The following is a 21,154-nucleotide window of genomic DNA, read 5'->3' on the forward strand; positions in this document are numbered from 1 at the left end:
GTGTCAGAGGTGACCTGGGAAGAGGAAGACGACCGAGCCAACCAATCGACGACGGCAGGGTTGTCGGTGGAGACACGACCGCTGGATGACACCGGGAGCACTGGCCTCTGGCTGCGAATAGTGCTGCCTCGACCCCTTCCTCTGCTGCCACGTCTGCTCGCTCCTAAAACATTGCCTCCTCTGCCACTCCTCTGCATGTTGTCTGACATACTCTTTAATTAAACGATTATGTGTCCCTGAGTAACAATTCTGTGTCCCTGAGTAACAATTCTGTGTATGTGCGAGTAACAATTCTGTGGCCCTAAGTAACAGTTCTGTGGCCCTCAGTAACAATTCTGTGTCCCTGATTAACGTTTCTGTGGCCCCAAGTAACAGTTCTGTGGCCCTCAGTAACAATTCTGTGTCTGTGCGAGTAACAATTCTGTGTCTGTGCGAGTAACAATTCTGTGGCCCTAAGTAAAGTTTCTGTGGCCCTAAGTAACAATTCTCTGGCACTCAGTAACAATTCTGTCTGTCCCTGAGTAACAATTCTCTGGCACTCAGTAACAATTCTGTCTGTCCCTGAGTAAAAATTCTGTGGCCCTAAGTAAAGTTTCTGGGGCCCTGAGTAACAATTATCTGGCACTCAGTAACAATTCTGTCTGTCCCTGAGTAACAATTCTGTGGCCCTAAGTAAAGTTTCTGTGGCCCTGAGTAACAATTCTCTGGCACTCCGTAACAATTCTGTCTGTCCCTGAGTAACAATTCTCTGGCACTCAGTAAAAATTCTGTCTGTCCCTGAGTAAAAATTCTGTGGCCCTAATTAAAGTTTCTGTGGCCCTAAGTAACAATTCTCTGGCACTCAGTAACAATTCTGTCTGTCCCTGAGTAACAATTCTCTGGCACTCGGTAACAATTCTGTCTGTCCCTGAGTAACAATTCTCTGGCACTCAGTAACAATTCTGTCTGTCCCTGAGTAAAAATTCTGTGGCCCTAATTAAAGTTTCTGTGGCCCTAAGTAACAATTCTCTGGCACTCAGTAACAATTCTGTCTGTCCCTGAGTAACAATTCTCTGGCACTCCGTAACAATTCTGTCTGTCCCTGAGTAACAATTCTCTGGCACTCAGTAACAATTCTGTCTGTCCCTGAGTAAAAATTCTGTGGCCCTAATTAAAGTTTCTGTGGCCCTCAGTAACAATTCTGTGTCCCTGATTAACGTTTCTGTGGCCCCAAGTAACAGTTCTGTGGCCCTCAGTAACAATTCTGTGTCTGTGCGAGTAACAATTCTGTGTCTGTGCGAGTAACAATTCTGTGGCCCTAAGTAAAGTTTCTGTGGCCCTAAGTAACAATTCTCTGGCACTCAGTAACAATTCTGTCTGTCCCTGAGTAACAATTCTCTGGCACTCAGTAACAATTCTGTCTGTCCCTGAGTAAAAATTCTGTGGCCCTAAGTAAAGTTTCTGGGGCCCTGAGTAACAATTATCTGGCACTCAGTAACGATTCTGTCTGTCCCTGAGTAACAATTCTCTGGCACTCAGTAACAATTCTGTCTGTCCCTGAGTAAAAATTCTGTGGCCCTAAGTAAAGTTTCTGTGGCCCTGAGTAACAATTCTCTGGCACTCCGTAACAATTCTGTCTGTCCCTGAGTAACAATTCTCTGGCACTCAGTAACAATTCTGTCTGTCCCTGAGTAAAAATTCTGTGGCCCTAATTAAAGTTTCTGTGGCCCTAAGTAACAATTCTCTGGCACTCAGTAACAATTCTGTCTGTCCCTGAGTAACAATTCTCTGGCACTCGGTAACAATTCTGTCTGTCCCTGAGTAACAATTCTCTGGCACTCAGTAACAATTCTGTCTGTCCCTGAGTAACAATTCTCTGGCACTCAGTAACAATTCTGTCTGTCCCTGAGTAAAAATTCTGTGGCCCTAATTAAAGTTTCTGTGGCCCTAAGTAACAATTCTCTGGCACTCAGTAACAATTCTGTCTGTCCCTGAGTAACAATTCTCTGGCACTCCGTAACAATTCTGTCTGTCCCTGAGTAACAATTCTCTGGCACTCAGTAACAATTCTGTCTGTCCCTGAGTAAAAATTCTGTGGCCCTAATTAAAGTTTCTGTGGCCCTCAGTAACAATTTTGTGTCCCTGATTAACGTTTCTGTGGCCCCAAGTAACAGTTCTGTGGCCCTCAGTAACAATTCTGTGTCTGTGCGAGTAACAATTCTGTGTCTGTGCGAGTAACAATTCTGTGGCCCTAAGTAAAGTTTCTGTGGCCCTAAGTAACAATTCTCTGGCACTCAGTAACAATTCTGTCTGTCCCTGAGTAACAATTCTCTGGCCCTAAGTAAAGTTTCTGTGGCCCTGAGTAACAATTCTCTGGCACTCCGTAACAATTCTGTCTGTCCCTGAGTAACAATTCTCTGGCACTCAGTAACAATTCTGTCTGTCCCTGAGTAAAAATTCTGTGGCCCTAATTAAAGTTTCTGTGGCCCTAAGTAACAATTCTCTGGCACTCAGTAACAATTCTGTCTGTCCCTGAGTAACAATTCTCTGGCACTCGGTAACAATTCTGTCTGTCCCTGAGTAACAATTCTCTGGCACTCAGTAACAATTCTGTCTGTCCCTGAGTAAAAATTCTGTGGCCCTAATTAAAGTTTCTGTGGCCCTAAGTAACAATTCTCTGGCACTCAGTAACAATTCTGTCTGTCCCTGAGTAACAATTCTCTGGCACTCCGTAACAATTCTGTCTGTCCCTGAGTAACAATTCTCTGGCACTCAGTAACAATTCTGTCTGTCCCTGAGTAAAAATTCTGTGGCCCTAATTAAAGTTTCTGTGGCCCTAAGTAACAATTCTCTGGCACTCAGTAACAATTCTGTCTGTCCCTGAGTAACAATTCTCTGGCACTCGGTAACAATTCTGTCTGTCCCTGAGTAACAATTCTCTGGCACTCAGTAACAATTCTGTCTGTCCCTGAGTAAAAATTCTGTGGCCCTAATTAAAGTTTCTGTGGCCCTAAGTAACAATTCTCTGGCACTCAGTAACAATTCTGTCTGTCCCTGAGTAACAATTCTCTGGCACTCCGTAACAATTCTGTCTGTCCCTGAGTAACAATTCTCTGGCACTCAGTAACAATTCTGTCTGTCCCTGAGTAAAAATTCTGTGGCCCTAAGTAAAGTTTCTGGGGCCCTGAGTAACAATTATCTGGCACTCAGTAACAATTCTGTCTGTCCCTGAGTAACAATTCTCTGGCACTCAGTAACAATTCTGTCTGTCCCTGAGTAAAAGTTCTGTGGCCCTAATTAAAGTTTCTGTGGCCCTAAGTAACAATTCTCTGGCACTCAGTAACAATTCTGTCTGTCCCTGAGTAACAATTCTCTGGCACTCGGTAACAATTCTGTCTGTCCCTGAGTAACAATTCTCTGGCACTCAGTAACAATTCTGTCTGTCCCTGAGTAAAAATTCTGTGGCCCTAATTAAAGTTTCTGTGGCCCTAAGTAACAATTCTCTGGCACTCAGTAACAATTCTGTCTGTCCCTGAGTAACAATTCTCTGGCACTCCGTAACAATTCTGTCTGTCCCTGAGTAACAATTCTCTGGCACTCAGTAACAATTCTGTCTGTCCCTGAGTAAAAATTCTGTGGCCCTAAGTAAAGTTTCTGTGGCCCTGAGTAACAATTCTCTGGCACTCCGTAACAATTCTGTCTGTCCCTGAGTATGAATTCCGTGGCCCTAACTAGCGTTTCTTTGTCCCTAAGTAAAGTTTCTGTGGCCCTCAGTAACAGTTCTGTGTCTGTGCGAGTAACAATTCTGTGTCTGTGCGAGTAACAATTCTGTGGCCCTAAGTAAAGTTTCTGTGGCCCTAAGTAACAATTCTCTGGCACTCCGTAACAATTCTGTCTGTCCCTGAGTAACAATTCTCTGGCACTCAGTAACAATTCTGTCTGTCCCTGAGTAAAAATTCTGTGGCCCTAAGTAAAGTTTCTGTGGCCCTGAGTAACAATTCTCTGGCACTCCGTAACAATTCTGTCTGTCCCTGAGTAACAATTCTCTGGCACTCAGTAACAATTCTGTCTGTCCCTGAGTAAAAATTCTGTGGCCCTAAGTAAAGTTTCTGTGGCCCAGAGTAACAATTCTCTGGCACTCCGTAACAATTCTGTCTGTCCCTGAGTATGAATTCTGTGGTCCTAACTAGCGTTTCTTTGTCCCTAAGTAACAGTTCTGTGGCCCTGAGTAACAATTCTGTGTCTGTGCGAGTAACAATTCTGTGGCCCTAAGTAACAGTTCTGTGGCCCTCAGTAACAGTTCTGTGTCTGTGCGAGTAACAATTCTGTGTCTGTGCGAGTAACAATTCTGTGGCCCTAAGTAACAGTTCTGTGGCCTTCAGTAACAATTCTGTGTCTGTGCGAGTAACAATTCTGTGTCTGTGCGAGTAACAATTCTGTGGCCCTAAGTAAAGTTTCTGTGGCCCTAAGTAACAATTCTCTGGCACTCAGTAACAATTCTGTCTGTCCCTGAGTAACAATTCTCTGGCACTGAGTAACAATTCTGTCTGTCCCTGAGTAAAAATTCTGTGGCCCTAAGTAAAGTTTCTGTGGCCCTAAGTAACAATTCTCTAGCACTCAGTAACAATTCTGTCTGTCCCTGAGTAACAATTCTCTGGCACTCAGTAACAATTCTGTCTGTCCCTGAGTAACAATTCTGTGGCCCTAATAACGTTTCTGTGGCCCTAAGTAACAATTCTCTGGCACTGAGTAACAATTCTGTCTGTCCCTGATTATGAATTCTGTGGCCCTAACTAGCGTTTCTTTGTCCCTAAATAACGATTCTGTGGCCCTCATTAACAAGTCTGTGTCCCTGAGTAATGGTTCTCTGTCCCTAAGTAACTTTTCTCTGTCCCCAATTATCGTTTCTGTGGCCCTAACTCTGTCCCTGTCCCTAGTACAGAGCGGTCTGCCTCTGTTCAATAACTGCAGGCAAATGAAGAATTCCAAAATGGCCGCTATTTATAGCTCGACCATTACACAGTGCTGGCTGGCTGGCTGCTGATAGGCTGATGCGATCACATGTAGTTGAGGAATGCATTATGGGTCAGCGCGCCTTGTCTGCGCGCCTTCCCAGACATCCCCGCTCCGTCGCCGCACGTCAGCCGCCATTTTCAGAAAAATTTCGATTCGCGCGTCCGAATTAGGCTATTTTTCGGATTCGGCACGAATCGAAATTTTTCCGATATTCGACTCGAATTCCACTTCGGATACTTCGATTCGCTCATCTCTAGTCACAATATAAATGTCACACCTCTATTAGTGCAATCAGGTGACTAAATCATGTGACCTTATTAAGAAATAGGTCTCGATATACTATACGTTGCCCCTGACCCACTCACTGATGTGAAAAGTGAGTATTAAATGAGTATCATAGGTGAAAAAAAGTTGATAACACTACAAGGTGGTGCTCAGCTCCAAACTACATGTTGCGTCACCGTCGCGTGACTTCGTCAGGATATCCTGACGAAGTCACGTGACGGTGACGCAACACGTAGATACGCGGTGACGCAATATCCGGTTTGCGGTGACGTACTTCCGGTACGGCCGCCATCTTAGAACACACTGATTGTAACCAGAAAACCCATGCAGTACACCCATACATCCTTATGGAGCTGTGGATTGTAACTTCAGCATGTGAGTTGACATCTGACTTATTTTAATAAAAGCACTTATTTTGTGGCATATTACGCTATGAGAGATTCTTCCTATATTTATGTCATCCGGATGAGAGGTATATCGTGCTGAGACCAGGAGCCAGTATATCCTGATTCCTTACCTTACCGGATGAGAGGTCCATGGGAGACTTGCTGGTGATATCTGCCAATGTTGGATCAAGATCCTGAGTGATCTTAAAGGCGTACAGGCCCTTTTGGCCGCAAAGTGGAGGTGAGGGGGCAATTTAGCCACAGGAGGAGAGGCACGCACCATCACTTGAAGTTTGCTGTGTGATCACTTGCATTGCATTATACCGTTTGGAGCTCAGCACCACCTTGTAGTGTTATGAACTTTTTTCACCTATGATACTCATTTAATACTCACTTTTCACATCGGTGAGTGGGTCAGGGGTCACGTATAGTATATCGAGACCCATTTCTTAATAATGGTCACATGATTTAGTCACCTGATTGCACTAATAGAGGTGTGACATTTATATTGTGACTATTGTTATTATATAAAATTTTTATATGTTTCTTACATTATGTTGATATATGTGTAGCGCTGCACTAACCTATTGTATAGTATTGATCTTTTGCTGTTGGGTACCAGTCTGAATGCTAGCGGCTTTGATTTCCTAGGGACTCCATTGAGCGCAGAAGGATTATATATTTATAGTGATGCTAGAGGATTATCACCTAGGCTCAGTGTGGTAACAGGTTTATAAACCAACATTAATATGAACCTTATTCTTATTATAGAAAATACAGTAATTACTCACCAGTTACAAGGTTGGCAGGAATCCTGTCAGTAAGAAAATCCACAACAAGGATACGACTAGTAACAAATAACACACCACCCTGTGTGTACACATCATATCGCTCATTACTGCCTACTTCATTGTTGATGATTCGAGGCAAATGACTGACTCCTTCTGCCCTGAGTTGTTCAAGAAAATATTCCTAATAAAGTAAAAGAAATGTATATCATTATAAAATTCACAACATGAAAAAAACTCTGAACTATGAAGCATTTGATGAGCATTTACCCCTGGTTCACATATCCGCATTCCAGCGGTCTGCGTTTTGCGCGGACACGAAAGCCCATTCATTTGAATGGACTCCCGTGCCCCAGGACACGCAGGGAAGAAGTCCCTGCACTTCTGAAAATGCAGCCCGCACGGGAACCTCAGTTCCCAGTACGGTTGCGATTTCCAGTGCAGGCGGCATGCCATTAAAATTAATGGCACCCACCCACGGGTAAGCATTCCTCTGTGCGGGTGGTGCGGATCCGCAGCGGCACCACTCGCACATATGTGAACCTACCCTTACACTGTGTAGTACACTACTGCTACGTGTTGCACAAAAAGGTCTGAACTAGGAGCGTTTCTGTAACAGTACTTACAAAATGATGGTGAGGGTACATCCATCTTACACTGATCAATATGCAACAATGTTGGGATACACTTTCTTTTTAAGGGCCATGCACACTGGACTTAAAAAAAATGCTGCTTCTACAAGTGTTTTGCACTGTAGAAACAACTCAATGTTATCCTATTTGTCCATGCACATTAGGACGTTTAGAGGCATATTTTAAAGGATATATTCAGGGTGTAACATGTAACATTTTACAAAAGGACCGGCCAATGCTCCCCTCCACTCAGCCCCCACACTCCCCCGGTCTCCCATTTTGAAAGCTAGCATGGGATCTTCTCTGTGAATGGACTACACCTACCAACAGCCTTTGCAGCTGTCAGCTTGTAGCTTTCAATGAACTACCACGGTGCTGTGAGTGCCATGGTAGTTCATTTATTCTTCCTGTCAGTAAGTATCTGCTTGCTCATACGAGGTATGAGCACATAGATACACGGAGAGATCTGCAGGAGTCCTGCATGGCATCAGCGATCAACAAAACAACAAAGAACAAAAAATAGTAAATGCACATTTTCCTACCTGCAAAAAAAAATGTTCATTTGTTATTTTTTAGCAAAAGGTGAATTTATCCTTTAAGCTCAGGGTTTAAAGGCAAAAAAAACCCATCTGGTTTGTGTTTTTGAGAGCAGTTTTCTAGCAGAAAAAAAGGAAAACGCTCCTAAAAGCCTGTACAAAAATGTTCTATATGAGCATTTTTTTTCTGCCAAAAAAACCAACGTTACCATGTCCCTTGATGTTAAGGCATTCCTCTACAGTAGAATGTTATATGAAAACAATTAACTATGATTGCAAATGTGGTGATTGGACGTGGACAACCAATTTTCTAAGATCCACCATCTTGTATCATACTCTGCAAATATAATTTTCTCCCTCCAGCCCCCTCCCCTTGCAAGGAATGTGGTCTGTGTGTGTGCTAAGTTCAGGAGTGCACAGGGCACAGCTGGATACGCTTCATGGTTGTAAACCCAATTAGCTGGTTCCATGATGTCTGTCAGACTCTTGCCTTGGCCTGGCCGTAAAACTATAAATCAGTCCGTCACTGGACATGAAAAGCATTCCAGAATGGCAATAAAACATACATCCCACTTGAAACCACTTTTTCATACAAATTGATAAATCCCGACAGGAGCAAGGTACAATAAAACAAAGCATATATTCAGATAGGTCAGTTTAATACAAGTCACCTGGCACCTACACGAGAGTAGAAAGCAATATGTCTTTATCTGGAACGGTAAGATATGTCATATTTGATGCCTGGACGTTCAGGATATCATTCTGCATATTAATTTGCCAGTGACTAGGATGCTACATGTACCTATAGAAGGTTATTGACCATGGTATAAACGTGAGAGGGATTTGGTCATAGCCCTGCCTAAACACCCCTCCCCAAATGAGGCGATTGGTTCTCTGCTTTAAGGAGACACCCTGCTGGGTTCCTAGAAAAATGGCTGTAATGCCTGGAGAGAATGATGGAGAGATTCTCCCTTTTAACATCAGGAACCAACTTCGGGAGAAAAGGTACCCTTTTGTTCAGGATACTTGAACTCTGCTTAAACCAAGGACTTCTGCAGGTATCCTACCTTCTCCAATTTCTTACTTTTATCTCTCTGTTGTATTAATGCTTTCTCTATTTATATATATTGGTTACATCTTTTCGGTAAATATTTTTATTGCACCATTTTGACCTTTTTAGTAATAAATCCTATTTTCTGAAAAGTGTTGAACTGTTTCTAAAGCTCTTTAGTGCAGACTAAGAATCCCTGTCTCTGAAGAGTGCTACTGTGTGTTTTAAAACCTCTGGATACATCTGTCTGCGGTGACAGTGTGTATACAGACGCTTATTCAAACATTATAGTGTTACTGCTAAGATTTGTGAGTTTCCTCCTCTGTAAAAAAGGTGGTGGTGGCAGTGTGAAGGGTTAATTGCGTAATTAACCTGACCCAGTAACAATTGCTCTCAGGCTGCTGGCACCTAGATTAGGATCCAGTGAGCTGGAAAATCTTTGTGCAGGGTGCAGCTGAGAGTGGTATTTTTACGCAAGTGGCAGCGCGGTTTTAGATTGGCTAGTCCTTCGGTCACAAGCTGGTGAGAAGGGCTGGGGTCTGACGCCGTGCCCGTCACAGCAAACACTGAAGAAAGTCAAGTGAACTCTGTGAGATCTCCATTACACCCCCCCCCCCCCCCATTGTGAGGATGCAAGGAAAATAATTGTATATGTTTGTAATTTGTTCAATGCATTTGGGAAATTCTTTGTTTCTCAGCTGTACATACATGATTTAGTGCTGTGCTGATCATCAGCTAGAATATTAAATGTCAATACTGAGCATTTTTTATAAAAGTGGCAAATAATACCTCCTCTGCTGTATTAGTATTCAACACTAATACAAGGTTTCCTGGATCACAGTAAAGTTTCAAGAAGTTCTGCAAGATTCTGTCAATACCGAGTCCCCGAGCAGTGATGACAAGACCATCTTCATGGAATAGATCCAGAAAGATTTGATTTTCATGCTCCAGGAGAGGTGCCATTTGCTGTCTCTGATGAGGAAAACAACTAGTGTTAAACTCAAAGCTCATACAAACACCATGAATATAGAAAAATGCTGCAGGGATGATATACTAATACTGGAGAGTGCATAATCTGGTGCGGCTGTGCACAGAAACCAATCAACTTCCATTTCTTGTTGTTGTCAAAGCCTTATAGATCAAGCTGAGAGTTAGGGCTCGTTCACACTTAACTCATTTCTAACTCTTGCCAAACGCCCCTATAGCGTTTGACAGGCATTTGGGAAGCATTTTTAACGCTCCTCAAATGCTCCCTAAACGCCCTTTGCGCGTTTTTGAAGTGTTTGATAGGCGTTTGCCAAGCGTTAAAACCGCACCACAAACGCCTATAATGAAGTTTAATGGTATTAATGCTCTGCAACTGTCTCGCAACCTTCCAGGCATTTGAGGAGCGTCACCATATACTTGAATGGGAGGCTTCAACTCCTCCCTGACTCGACATGAGGCGTCAGTTTTGCTGCAACACAACTTGACGCTAACGCTTCAGTGTGAACAGCACTGTGTTCTGCCATGTGCAGAATTTTCAGAGGTGTTTGAGAACTTTTACCCCCTTCCTGTCCAGGGCAATTTTCAGCTTTCAGCGCTATCACACTTTGAATGACAATTGCGCAGTCATGCAACACTGTACCCATATGAATTTTTTACAATTTTTATTGAGACAGGTAAAGCTTTATTTTGGTGGTATTTATTCACCGCTGGGATTTTTATTTTTTTTGCTATATAGATGAAAAAGTCAAAAAATTTTGAAAAAAACGTTTTTCTTATAAAATTTTGCAAATAAATAATATTTCATCATAAATCTTGGCCAAAATTTATTCCGTTATCTTTTTAGTAAAAAAAAAAAAATACGCCAAATTAGTTTATAACCAAAAATTATAAATTTTTAAACATTTTTTTTACATTTTTATATTATTATTTATGGGGTTTTTTTTTTGCTTGTTTTTTACATACCGTCACCCTAGCAGTACAGTGTCACCATGGTGACACTGTACTACTTGTAGGGGGTGATGAAGATTTTTTGTTTTTTAACAGCGATTGCTTTTACACCCATATAGGATATAAAAGCAATCATTTCTCTTTCTCTCTGTCTGCATTCTTGCAGCCATTGAAAAATACTGTGTGAGCTGTGATTGGTCAGAGCTTGTCACATGGTACAAGGCCGTTGTGAGTAGCCTTGTACCATGTGACCTCTGATCATTCACAGATTTCACACGTTGTAAGCAATGATGTCACAAGTGACATCTTGCTTACTACTTTGCATGTGATCACTGATTGGCCAATCAGTGATCACATGATTGGGACCTCGTACAGAGGTCCCGTCCGACGATCGGTGTTGCACTGTGTCCGGAGGACACAGAGGGCACCGGATTGCGGTGCTGCGCGCTCCAAGGGAGCGCGCACAACTAGAAATAGCGGGTGCCGTTTATGAACGGCAACCCGCCCCTGGAGTGCCACCGCCCTGCCATTTAAAAACAGTAGGCGCACGGCAAGTGGTTAAAGCTGAACTCTGGTGGACAAGTAAATTAGCTCTATGAATTCTATTACAAGGGTGCATAAGAAAGCAGATAACATTTTCTACCAAATCTTCACTGTTTAGGACAGGGGTGCTCAACCTTCTGAAGAGTGAGGGCCACTTAAGCAATTTGGTAACCAGTCATGGGCAACAATGAAATGAAAGGGAAAAGAATTTAATTTTTTTTTTTTTTTCAATAGCATAATGAACATTTCCTCTTGGCAGGAAGAATGTTGGCAGGAGGAAAAGGAGGAGAAGCCGGCTTTCAGCAGTTACAGGAGGACCCTCCTGTCCAAGTGTAAAACAGAATGTGACAGGAAGGCCGCATGGGCCACCTGGAGTATAGGTCAGGTTTGCCATTGCGACCCCTGACACTACACCAGTGGTTGGGGGGGTTTTGGTAAAAACACATCTCAACTATGGGATTTTACTGGCCCCCCAAACCGTCCTTACTGTTCAAAGCCCTCTATAAAGCTGCTTTCACACTGCTGCAGCACAGTGCACCTGCAGGTTAGCTGCGTTTTGATTTCTATTACATCTTGAAGTAGTGCATGTTTGAAAAATGCACCAAAACTCCTGCATTCAGTTTGAGGTGGAGGGCCACATCAGAGGGTTCCGTGGGCCACAGCTTGAGCACCCCTGGTTTAGTAGAAAAATACCTTTGTACACGCAGTGATGTCATAGCTTCCATTAAAAGGATACAGCTATGGCTGGGCACCCAGAGGAGGTATAAAGCAAGCAACACTGTCATTTCAAACCACTGTGCGGCACCCATTGGACATGTAATGGGAATTGTAGTTGTGAATGGGGGTTGAAGGTAGACAGGATTGGGGGTGGGTGGTTGATGCTATCATTGCACTCTGTACAGTAAATGATGCCATGATAGAGGACAGGTCAGTCCATGTGAATGAGACTCCCAGATCCTCTCACCACAGACAGCAATGACATCTCCATTCAGAGACACCAATATTACATGGGGTGTTACCAGACTAGAGGCTGGGGGGATAGTCGGCATAGAGGCCAACCATCTTACTAAATGACTGGCTGCTTCCAGAGGGGATTTCTAGTGGGAGAACATCCATTTGAAAACATGGAGATATTACTGAAAGATCAATTACATCAATAAGTATGCAAAAAAAAATCTGCCCAGAGTTCAGCTTTATCATGTAACCAGAGAGACGTACTAAACTGCATATTGGGATGATGGGATTATTGGCTGCAATGCTCAACACTCTCATTAGGTGTCAGTATATATTTACACACACAGATGGTAATGACTCTTGTTTTTACTCAAAATATGTTTTCTTTTCTGCACTGCTTGATTCTATGTTGCAAGAAGTAGTGGCCAACGTTTACCTCTTCACTTGCTGATCTATATGCAGCTGTATAATGGAACTATAGTAAATTATACTGAAATAATAGAAATATGGGTATAGTTATTTTTTCACATGGGGATTATCGGTGGATTATTGTAGATACACATGCCAAGGACCATATTTGACCTATTTCTGAAAGGATTATGGTTATAGTTATTTTTCTACATAGTGATTAAGGCTGGAATATCATAGTTAAATATGCCTAGGAACACATTTGACCAGTTTCTGATAAGGATATGCGAATAGTTTTTCTACATGGGGGTCATGGGTGGATTATTGTGGATACACATGCCAAGGACCGTATTTTACCTGCTTCTGATAAGTATATGGATATAGTTCTTTTTTCACATGCGGATCATGGGTGGATTATTGTGGATACACACGCCAAGGACCGTATTTGACTAGTTTCTGAAAGTTTTTTCTACATAGGGATTATGGGTGGAATATCACAGTTAACCACTTGCCAACCGCACTACAGCGTGGTTGTCCAGTTCTGGGAGGGCATCCCTCGGCGATCTCCGTGATCACTGTGTCCAACAGACACAGCTAATCACGTGATGTGGTAAAAGGCCAATCACAGCAGCCTATTACCACGTGATCAGCTGTGTCCAAAGACACAGCAGATCACCAGGTAAATGCAGTTGTCACAGCATGGGGAAAGTACTGCCGATAACCGGCAATTGTCAGAGGATGGATCGGCACCGATCATCAGTGCCCTGATGATCAGTGCCACCCACCAGTGCCGCCCACAAGTGCCACCCACCTGGGCCCAGAAGTGCCACCCACCAGTGCCCAGTGCCACCCACAAGTGTCCAGCAGTGCTGCCCACAAGTGCCCAGCAGTGCCTAGTAGTGTAACCCACCTGGGCCCATCATTGTTGCATATCAGCGCAGCATCATCAGTGCCGCCTCATCAATGCACATCAGTGGAGAAAAATTACCTGTTTGTAAAATTTTATAACAGAAACAAAGAAAAACTTTTTTTTTTTTGTTTATAGTGCATAAAATAAAACACCCAGCGGCAAGTAAATACCACCAAAAGAAATCTCTATTTGTGTGAAAAAAATTATAAAAATGTCATATGGGTACATAGCTGCATGACTGTGCAATTGTCATTCAAAGTGCGATAGTGCTGAAAGCTGAAAATTGGCCTGGGCAGGAAGGGGGTATTAGTGACCTGTAGGCAAGTGGTTAAACATGCTTAGGAACCCATTTGATTTATTTCTGATTAGAATATGTGAATAGGTATTTTTCTACATGGGGATCATTGTTGGATTATTGTGGATACACATGCCAAGGACTTTATTTGACCTGTTTCTGATAATAATATGCAAATAGTTATTTTCTACATGGGGATTATGGGTGGAATATTGTGGATACACATGTAAAAGGACCACATTTGACTTGTTTCTGAAAAGAATGTGAGAATAGGTATTTTTCTACAGGGGTATTATGGGTGTATTATTGTGGATACACTTTGCAAGGACCATATATGACCTGTTTCTGATAAGAATATGAAAATAGTTATTTTTCTACATGGAGATTATGGGTGGAATATCATGGTTAAACATGTTTAGGAACACATTTGACCTGTCTCTGATAACAATATGAGAATAGATTTTTCCTACATGGGGATTAAGGGTTATTGTGGATACGCATTCCAAAAACCCCATTTGACCTGTTTTTGATAAGAATATGGGTATAGTTATTTTTTTTTACATGGGGACTTTGGATAGAATGTCATGGTTACACTTAACAAGTTACTTTTAACCTCTGATAAGAATATGCACATAATTATTTTTCTTTGTGGGATTATGGATCGATTATCATTGTTACACATCCCATGTAATGCATTTGACTTGTTTCCAATAAAAATGAGAATATCTATTTTTTTACAAAAAAGATTATGGTTTATTATTTTGGTTAAACCATGCCTAGGAATGCATTTGACTTGTTTCTAAGAATATGGGTATAGTTTTTTTTCTACTTGGGGATTATGGGTGGAATATCGTGGTTAAACATGTTTAGGAACACATATGACTTGTTTCTGATAAGAATATGAGAATATTTTTTTTCTACTTGGAGATTATGGGTGGATTATTGTGGAGACACATGACAAGAACCATATTTGACCTTTTTCTGATAAGAATATGTGTATAGTTTTTTTTCTGTGTGGGGATCATGGGGGGAAAATCTTCATTACATATCCTACGCAAAGTATTTTACCTGTTACTGATAGGAATATGGGTATAATTATGGGGATTATGAATTGAATATCATGGTTTCACTTAACAGGGAACCTATTATCATTATTAATATTTACCTATTTCTGATAAGAATATGCATATAATGATTTTTCCAGATGGGGATTATGGGTGGAATATTATGGTTATACATTCCAAGGAACATATGTAATCTACTTCTGAAAAGAATTTGGGTATAATTATTTTTTTATATGGGTATAATGGGGGGAACATCATGGTTACACCTGACAAGAAAGATATTTAACCTGCTTCTGAAAAGATTATGGGTTTAATTCGTTTTTTTACGGGGGATTATGGGTGGAATGTTTTGGCTAAACATGCCTAGGAACACATTTGACTTGTTTCTGATAACAACTTGGGTATCATTATTTTCTACATGGGGATTATTGATGGAATGTCATGGATACACATCCTATGTAATGCATTTGACCTGTTTCTGAAAGGAATATTGGTATAATTATTGTTCTTCATAGGATTATGGATTGAATATTATGTTTACACTTAACAAGGAACATACTGTGTATTAAACCTATTTTTATGGGACAAATTTAACCTTTTTCTGATAATAATACAGGCAAACTTATTTTTCAACAAGGGGATTATGGGGGAATATAATAATTACACATTCCAAAAAATGCACTTGACCGGATTCTGATAAAAATATGGGTAAAGTTAAATTTATATACAGGAGTTATTGGGGGAAATCTCATGCTTACATTTCACAGGGAACATATTTAAAAAGTGTTATTAAACCCACAACAGTAAAATAAGTCTGTATATGCAGTAAAGCATGCTGGTTATACTCACTGTGGAACCTAAGGGGTTAATCAATACTTGATCTGTGTCTGATAAGAATGTGGGTATAATTATTTTTCTTCAATGAGATTTGTGGGGATATCATCATTATACATTTTACATAATGTATTTGACCTGTTTATGATAGGAATACGGGGTAATTGTTTTTCCACATGGGTATTATAGATAGAATATCATGGTTACTATAGAAAAATAATTATACTTATTTCTGATAAGAACATGCATATAAATATTTTTCTTCATGGGGAATATGGGTGGAATACCAAGGTTACACATGCTGGACCATATTTGATTTGTGCCTGATAAGAATATGGGTGTAATTATTTTTCTTCAAGGGCATTGCGGGGGGGGGGGGGGGGTTAAGGAGGGGCGTGTTGGTAATATTTTTGTCTTAAATCCTATGAAAATGTATTTCACCTGTTTCTGATAGGAATAAAAATTTCTTTACCTGTGGATTTTGGATGGAATATTATGGTTAGACTTAACAAGGAGCATATTTAACCTGTTTTTGAAAAGCTTATGATTATAATTATATTTCTATATGGGGACTGTGGGTGGATTACCATGGTTACACAATGCGAGGACCATAGTTGACCTGTTTCTGATAAGAATATGGATATAATAATATCAGAAACCAATTAGATATGTTCCTTTGATATAAAGGTTCTTTTTTTTAAAATAACAAACATTTTTTACTTACCTGCTCTGTGCAGTTATTTGGAAAAGAGCACCACAATCCTCCTCTTCCCGGGTCCCCTGCCGAAGCTCCTGGCCTCTCCCCCCCTGACCAGTGCACCCAAATAGCAAGCTGCTTACTGCTGTGTGCTTGCTCCTGAGCCCTGCTCTATGCATCCATAAGACATACAGAGCAATGGCTCGGACCCACCCCCAAATCACTCCTCACTGGCTGGAGGCCAGTGGTTCCCACTGCTGTGTCTCAGCCAATGAGGAGAGAGAAATATGGGACAACCAAGGCTCCCATGCACATCGCTGGATTGAGAGAGGACTCAGATAAGTATTAGGGAGACTGTGGGGGTAGCAGCACACAGAAGGTTTTTTTACCTTCATGCATAGAAAGCAAAAAGGTAAAAAATATGGTCCTTGGCATGGTTCAACCACAAAAATCCACCCATAATTCCCATGTAGAAAAATAACTATTTCATATTCTTATCAGAAACAGATCAAATTTGGTCCTTGGCATGGTTTAACCATAGTAATCTACCCATAATCCCCATGTAAAAAAAAACTGTTCTCATTTCCTTATCAGAAACATGTCCAATGTGTTCCTAGGCATGTTTAAGCATAATATTTCACCCATTATCCCCACGTAGAAAAATAACTATACCCATATTCTTATCAGAAACAGGTTGAATATGGTCCTTGGCATGTGTATCCACAATATTCCACCAATAATCCCTATGTAGAAAAATATATATTCTCATCAGAAACAGGTCAAATGTGTTCCTAGGCATATTTAAACATGATATTTCACCCATAATCCCCATGTAGAAAAATAACTATGCCCACATTCTTATCAGAAAAATGTCAAATATGTTCTTTGGCATGTGTATACACAATAATCCACCCATAATCCCCATGTAGAAAAATAGCAATTATCATATTCTTATCAGAAACATGTCAAATATGGTCCTTGACATGGTTCAACCACAAAAATCCACATATAATTCCCATGTAGGAAAATAACTATTTTCATATTCTTAGCAGAAACAGGTGAAATATGGTTCTTGGCATGTGTATACACAATATTCCACCCATAATCCCTATGTAGAAAAATGCCTATTCTCATATGCTTATCAGAAATAGGTCAAATGTGTCCCTAGACATGTTTAACCATGATATTTCACCCATAATCCCCAGATAGAAAAATAACATATTTTTATCAGAAACAGGTCAAATATGGTCCTTGCCATGTTTATCCAAAATAATCCATCCACAATCCCCATTTGGAAAAATAATTATATGCATTTGCTTATCCGAAATAGGTCAAATATTGTTAAGTGTAACCATGATGTTCTCCCCATATTCTTATCTAAAAAGGTGAAATGTATTATGTGGGATGTGTAACCATTATATTTCATCCATAATCCCCATACATATATTGAGTAATGTTTCCATTATTTCTGTATAATTTACTATGATTCCATTGTACAGCTTCATATATATGTCAGCAAGTGAAGAGTCATTACCATCTATGTGTAAATATATACTGACACCTAATGAGAGTGTTGAGCATTGCAGCCAATAATGCAATCATCCCAATATGCAGTTTAGTAAATCCCTAACCAGATAACCATCCACTTCCTCAGTTCAAACTTGGTGGCTGAACATTCATGAACTGAGCGGCCATTATTCTGATACTGAGCACCTACCAACCATGAGCAGCCCCAATACTGATAACACTGTGTAGGTGAGGGAGGTCTGTGGGCTCTGTACTGGGCTGAATCTCCAACCTGTTCATACTAGTAAGTACCAGGGAATGGGGATCAGGATCAGAGTTATTACCTGTGTGTCACAGCTCTATCCCTGGCTTCCTCTGACCACGGCTCTATCCCTGGCTTCCTCTGACCGCGGCTCTGTGCCCGGCTTCCTCTGACCGCGGCTCTGTGCCCGGCTTCCTCTGACCGCGGCTCTGTGCCCGGCTTCCTCTGACCGCGGCTCTGTGCCCGGCTTCCTCTGACCGCGGCTCTGTGCCCGGCTTCCTCTGACCGGCTTCCTCTGACCCCGGCTCTGTGCCCGGCGTCCTATGATCAAGGCTCTGTGCCCGGCGTCCTATGATCAAGGCTCTGTGCCCGGTGTCCTATGATCAAGGCTCTGTGCCCGGTGTCCTATGATCAAGGCTCTGTGCCTGGCTCCCTCTGATCACGGCTCTGTGCCTGGCTCCCTCTGATCACGGCTCTGTGCCTGGCTCCCTCTGATCACGGCTCTGTGCCTTGTTTCCTCTGATCACGGCTCTGTGCCTTGTTTCCTCTGATCACGGCTCTGTGCCTTGTTTCCTCTGATCACGGCTATGTGCCCGGCTCCCTATGATCACGGCTATGTGCCCGGCTCCCTATGATCACGGCTATGTGCCCGGCTCCCTATGATCACGGCTATGTGCCCGGTTCCCTCTGATCACGGCTCTGTGCCCGGTTCCCTCTGATCACGGCTCTGTGCCCGGTTCCCTCTGATCACCGCTCTGTGCCCGGTTCCCTCTGATCACGGCTCTGTGCCCGGTTCCCTCTGATCACGGCTCTGTGCCTGGCCTCCTCTGATCACGGTTCTGTGCCTGGCCTCCTCTGATCACGGTTCTGTGCCTGGCCTCCTCTGATCACAGCTTTTTGCCTTGCTATCTCTTATCAGAGCTCTGTGCCTGGCTTCCTCTGTTTTCTGATCACAGCTCTGTGCCTGGCTTCCTCTGTTTTCTGATCACAACTCTGTGCCTGGCTTCCTCTGTTTTCTGATCACAGCTCTTTGCCTAGCTTCCTGTTTTCTGATCACAGCTCTGTGCCTGGCTCCCTCTGATCAAAGCTCTGTGCCTGGCTCCCTCTGATCACAGCTCTGTGCCTGGCTCCCTCTGATCACAGCTCTGTGCCTGGCTCCCTCTGATCACAGCTCTGTGCCTGGCTCCCTCTGATCACAGCTCTGTGCCTGGCTCCCTCTGATCACAGCTCTGAGCCTGGCCTCCTCTGATCACAGCTCTGTGCCTGGCTCCCTCTGATCACAGCTCTGAGCCTGGCTTCCTCTGTTTTCTGATCAGAGCTCTGAGCCTGGCTTCCTCTGTTTTCTGATCAGAGCTCTGAGCCTGGCTTCCTCTGTTTTCTGATCACAGCTCTGAGCCTGGCCTCCTCTGTTTTCTGATCACAACTCTGTGCCTGGCTTCCTCTGTTTTCTGATCACAGCTCTTTGCCTAGCTTCCTGTTTTCTGATCACAGCTCTGTGCCTGGCTCCCTCTGATCAAAGCTCTGTGCCTGGCTCCCTCTGATCACAGCTCTGTGCCTGGCTCCCTCTGATCACAGCTCTGTGCCTGGCTCCCTGATCACAGCTCTGTGCCTGGCTCCCTCTGATCACAGCTCTGTGCCTGGCTCCCTCTGATCACAGCTCTGTGCCTGGCTCCCTCTGATCACAGCTCTGTGCCTGGCTCCCTCTGATCACAGCTCTGAGCCTGGCCTCCTCTGATCACAGCTCTGTGCCTGGCTCCCTCTGATCAGAGCTCTGAGCCTGGCTTCCTCTGTTTTCTGATCAGAGCTCTGAGCCTGGCCTCCTCTGTTTTCTGATCACAGCTCTGTGCCTGGCTTCCTCTGTTTTCTGATCACAGCTCTGAGCCTGGCTTCCTCTGTTTTCTGATCACAGCTTTGAGCCTGGCTTCCTCTGTTTTCTGATCACAGCTCTGTGCCTGGCTTCCTCTGTTTTCTGATCACAGCTCTGTGCCTGGCTCTCCTCGTTCTCCAGTCTCTTTGCTGTGCCTGGCTTCCTCTGGTCCCATCTTGCCATGCGCACAACTCAGCCTCTGCCTCACACGTTGGACAAAAACAAGTAACCCGGAGTGAGAGGAGAGGAGTGGCTGTCTGTATGCCGGGGGAGGGGCGGGCTCCTCACATGACAGGCCGCTGGTTGTCCTGCAGTGAGAAGTGACATGAGAGCTGAGCTAGTGCTGATGCTGTGTGAGGAGGCTGAACAATACCACGGACGTCCTCCTTCTGTTACAACATAATTAGATAAAGATACAAAGAAGCGACCCTTCTGAGGTCTGCACCTTCAGAATACCCCTGGTCTGGTGGGAGAATGTGTCATTAAATAAAGCTGTGTATACAAAACTCACACTAGAGTCACGTGTTATTAGAACATACTGAAAGGAATGACAGAATGGAATGCTAATAGACTTTGGAATCGGAAAACAAAATATAAACTCATTTGTAGGCATGAAATGTAACCTTTCCCTCATGTGTTCCCCAAGTTGAGTAGCGGATCGTAACATTGAAATCATTTGGGATTGTAGCTGTATTCTATGGAATGACAACAGGGAATGCCCATGCAGCAGGGGGCCAAACTCCATCTTATCGTGGGCTGTATCGGCATTATGGTTGCCCTCAAAGGGCCGATTGTATCTAAGACTAGATGTCCCCCCCCATAACATCAGATGTAATAATAATAATGTCAAGAATCACACACCCTCCCTAACATCACTGTGAACCCCCTTTGGGGGCAGATACGGAAAGAAGAAAGTGCAGGGTCTGGAGGAGGACCAGAGGAGGAGTGAAGTCAGTTACCAGAGTCTGCTGAATGCTGAGACCAGGGGAGGCAGAGATGAGGGGGTGTGGGGATGAGGATTTGGCAGAGGAGTTCTATTCTCTCTGCTGCCGACTGCTGAGACAAGGTGGGGGCAGAAACATGGGGGTACCTGCAGGAGAGGTGCAAGGGCCACATAAAATTGCCTGGAGGGCCAGATTCGGCCCGTGGGCCTTGCGTTTGACATAGAGAATAATGGGAAGCAAAACGTGACCTGGAGTCAGAACC

General features: G+C 43.0%; 1 protein-coding gene across 1 annotated transcript in view; it reads right to left on the reverse strand.

Annotated features, from left to right (window-relative positions):
* Nucleotides 1-20,144, reverse strand: part of ERCC4 (ERCC excision repair 4, endonuclease catalytic subunit) — an 86,892-nt gene extending 66,748 nt beyond the window's left edge. The window contains exons 1-3 of the mRNA XM_089679050.1: nucleotides 18,164-20,144; nucleotides 9,463-9,645; nucleotides 6,458-6,638 (exon numbers count right to left, since the gene is read on the reverse strand). Of these exons, the coding sequence (XP_089535176.1) occupies nucleotides 6,458-6,638; nucleotides 9,463-9,636 (355 nt within the window). The 5' untranslated portion in view covers nucleotides 9,637-9,645; nucleotides 18,164-20,144. The remainder of the gene's footprint in view (nucleotides 1-6,457; nucleotides 6,639-9,462; nucleotides 9,646-18,163) is intronic.
* Between the last annotated feature and the right edge of the window lie 1,010 nt (nucleotides 20,145-21,154).

The sequence above is a fragment of the Staurois parvus genome, unplaced genomic scaffold (genome assembly GCF_062004578.1).
Source record: "Staurois parvus isolate SC_StPar_1 unplaced genomic scaffold, SC_StPar_1.0 ptg000217l, whole genome shotgun sequence".
Classification (NCBI taxonomy): domain Eukaryota; kingdom Metazoa; phylum Chordata; class Amphibia; order Anura; family Ranidae; genus Staurois; species Staurois parvus.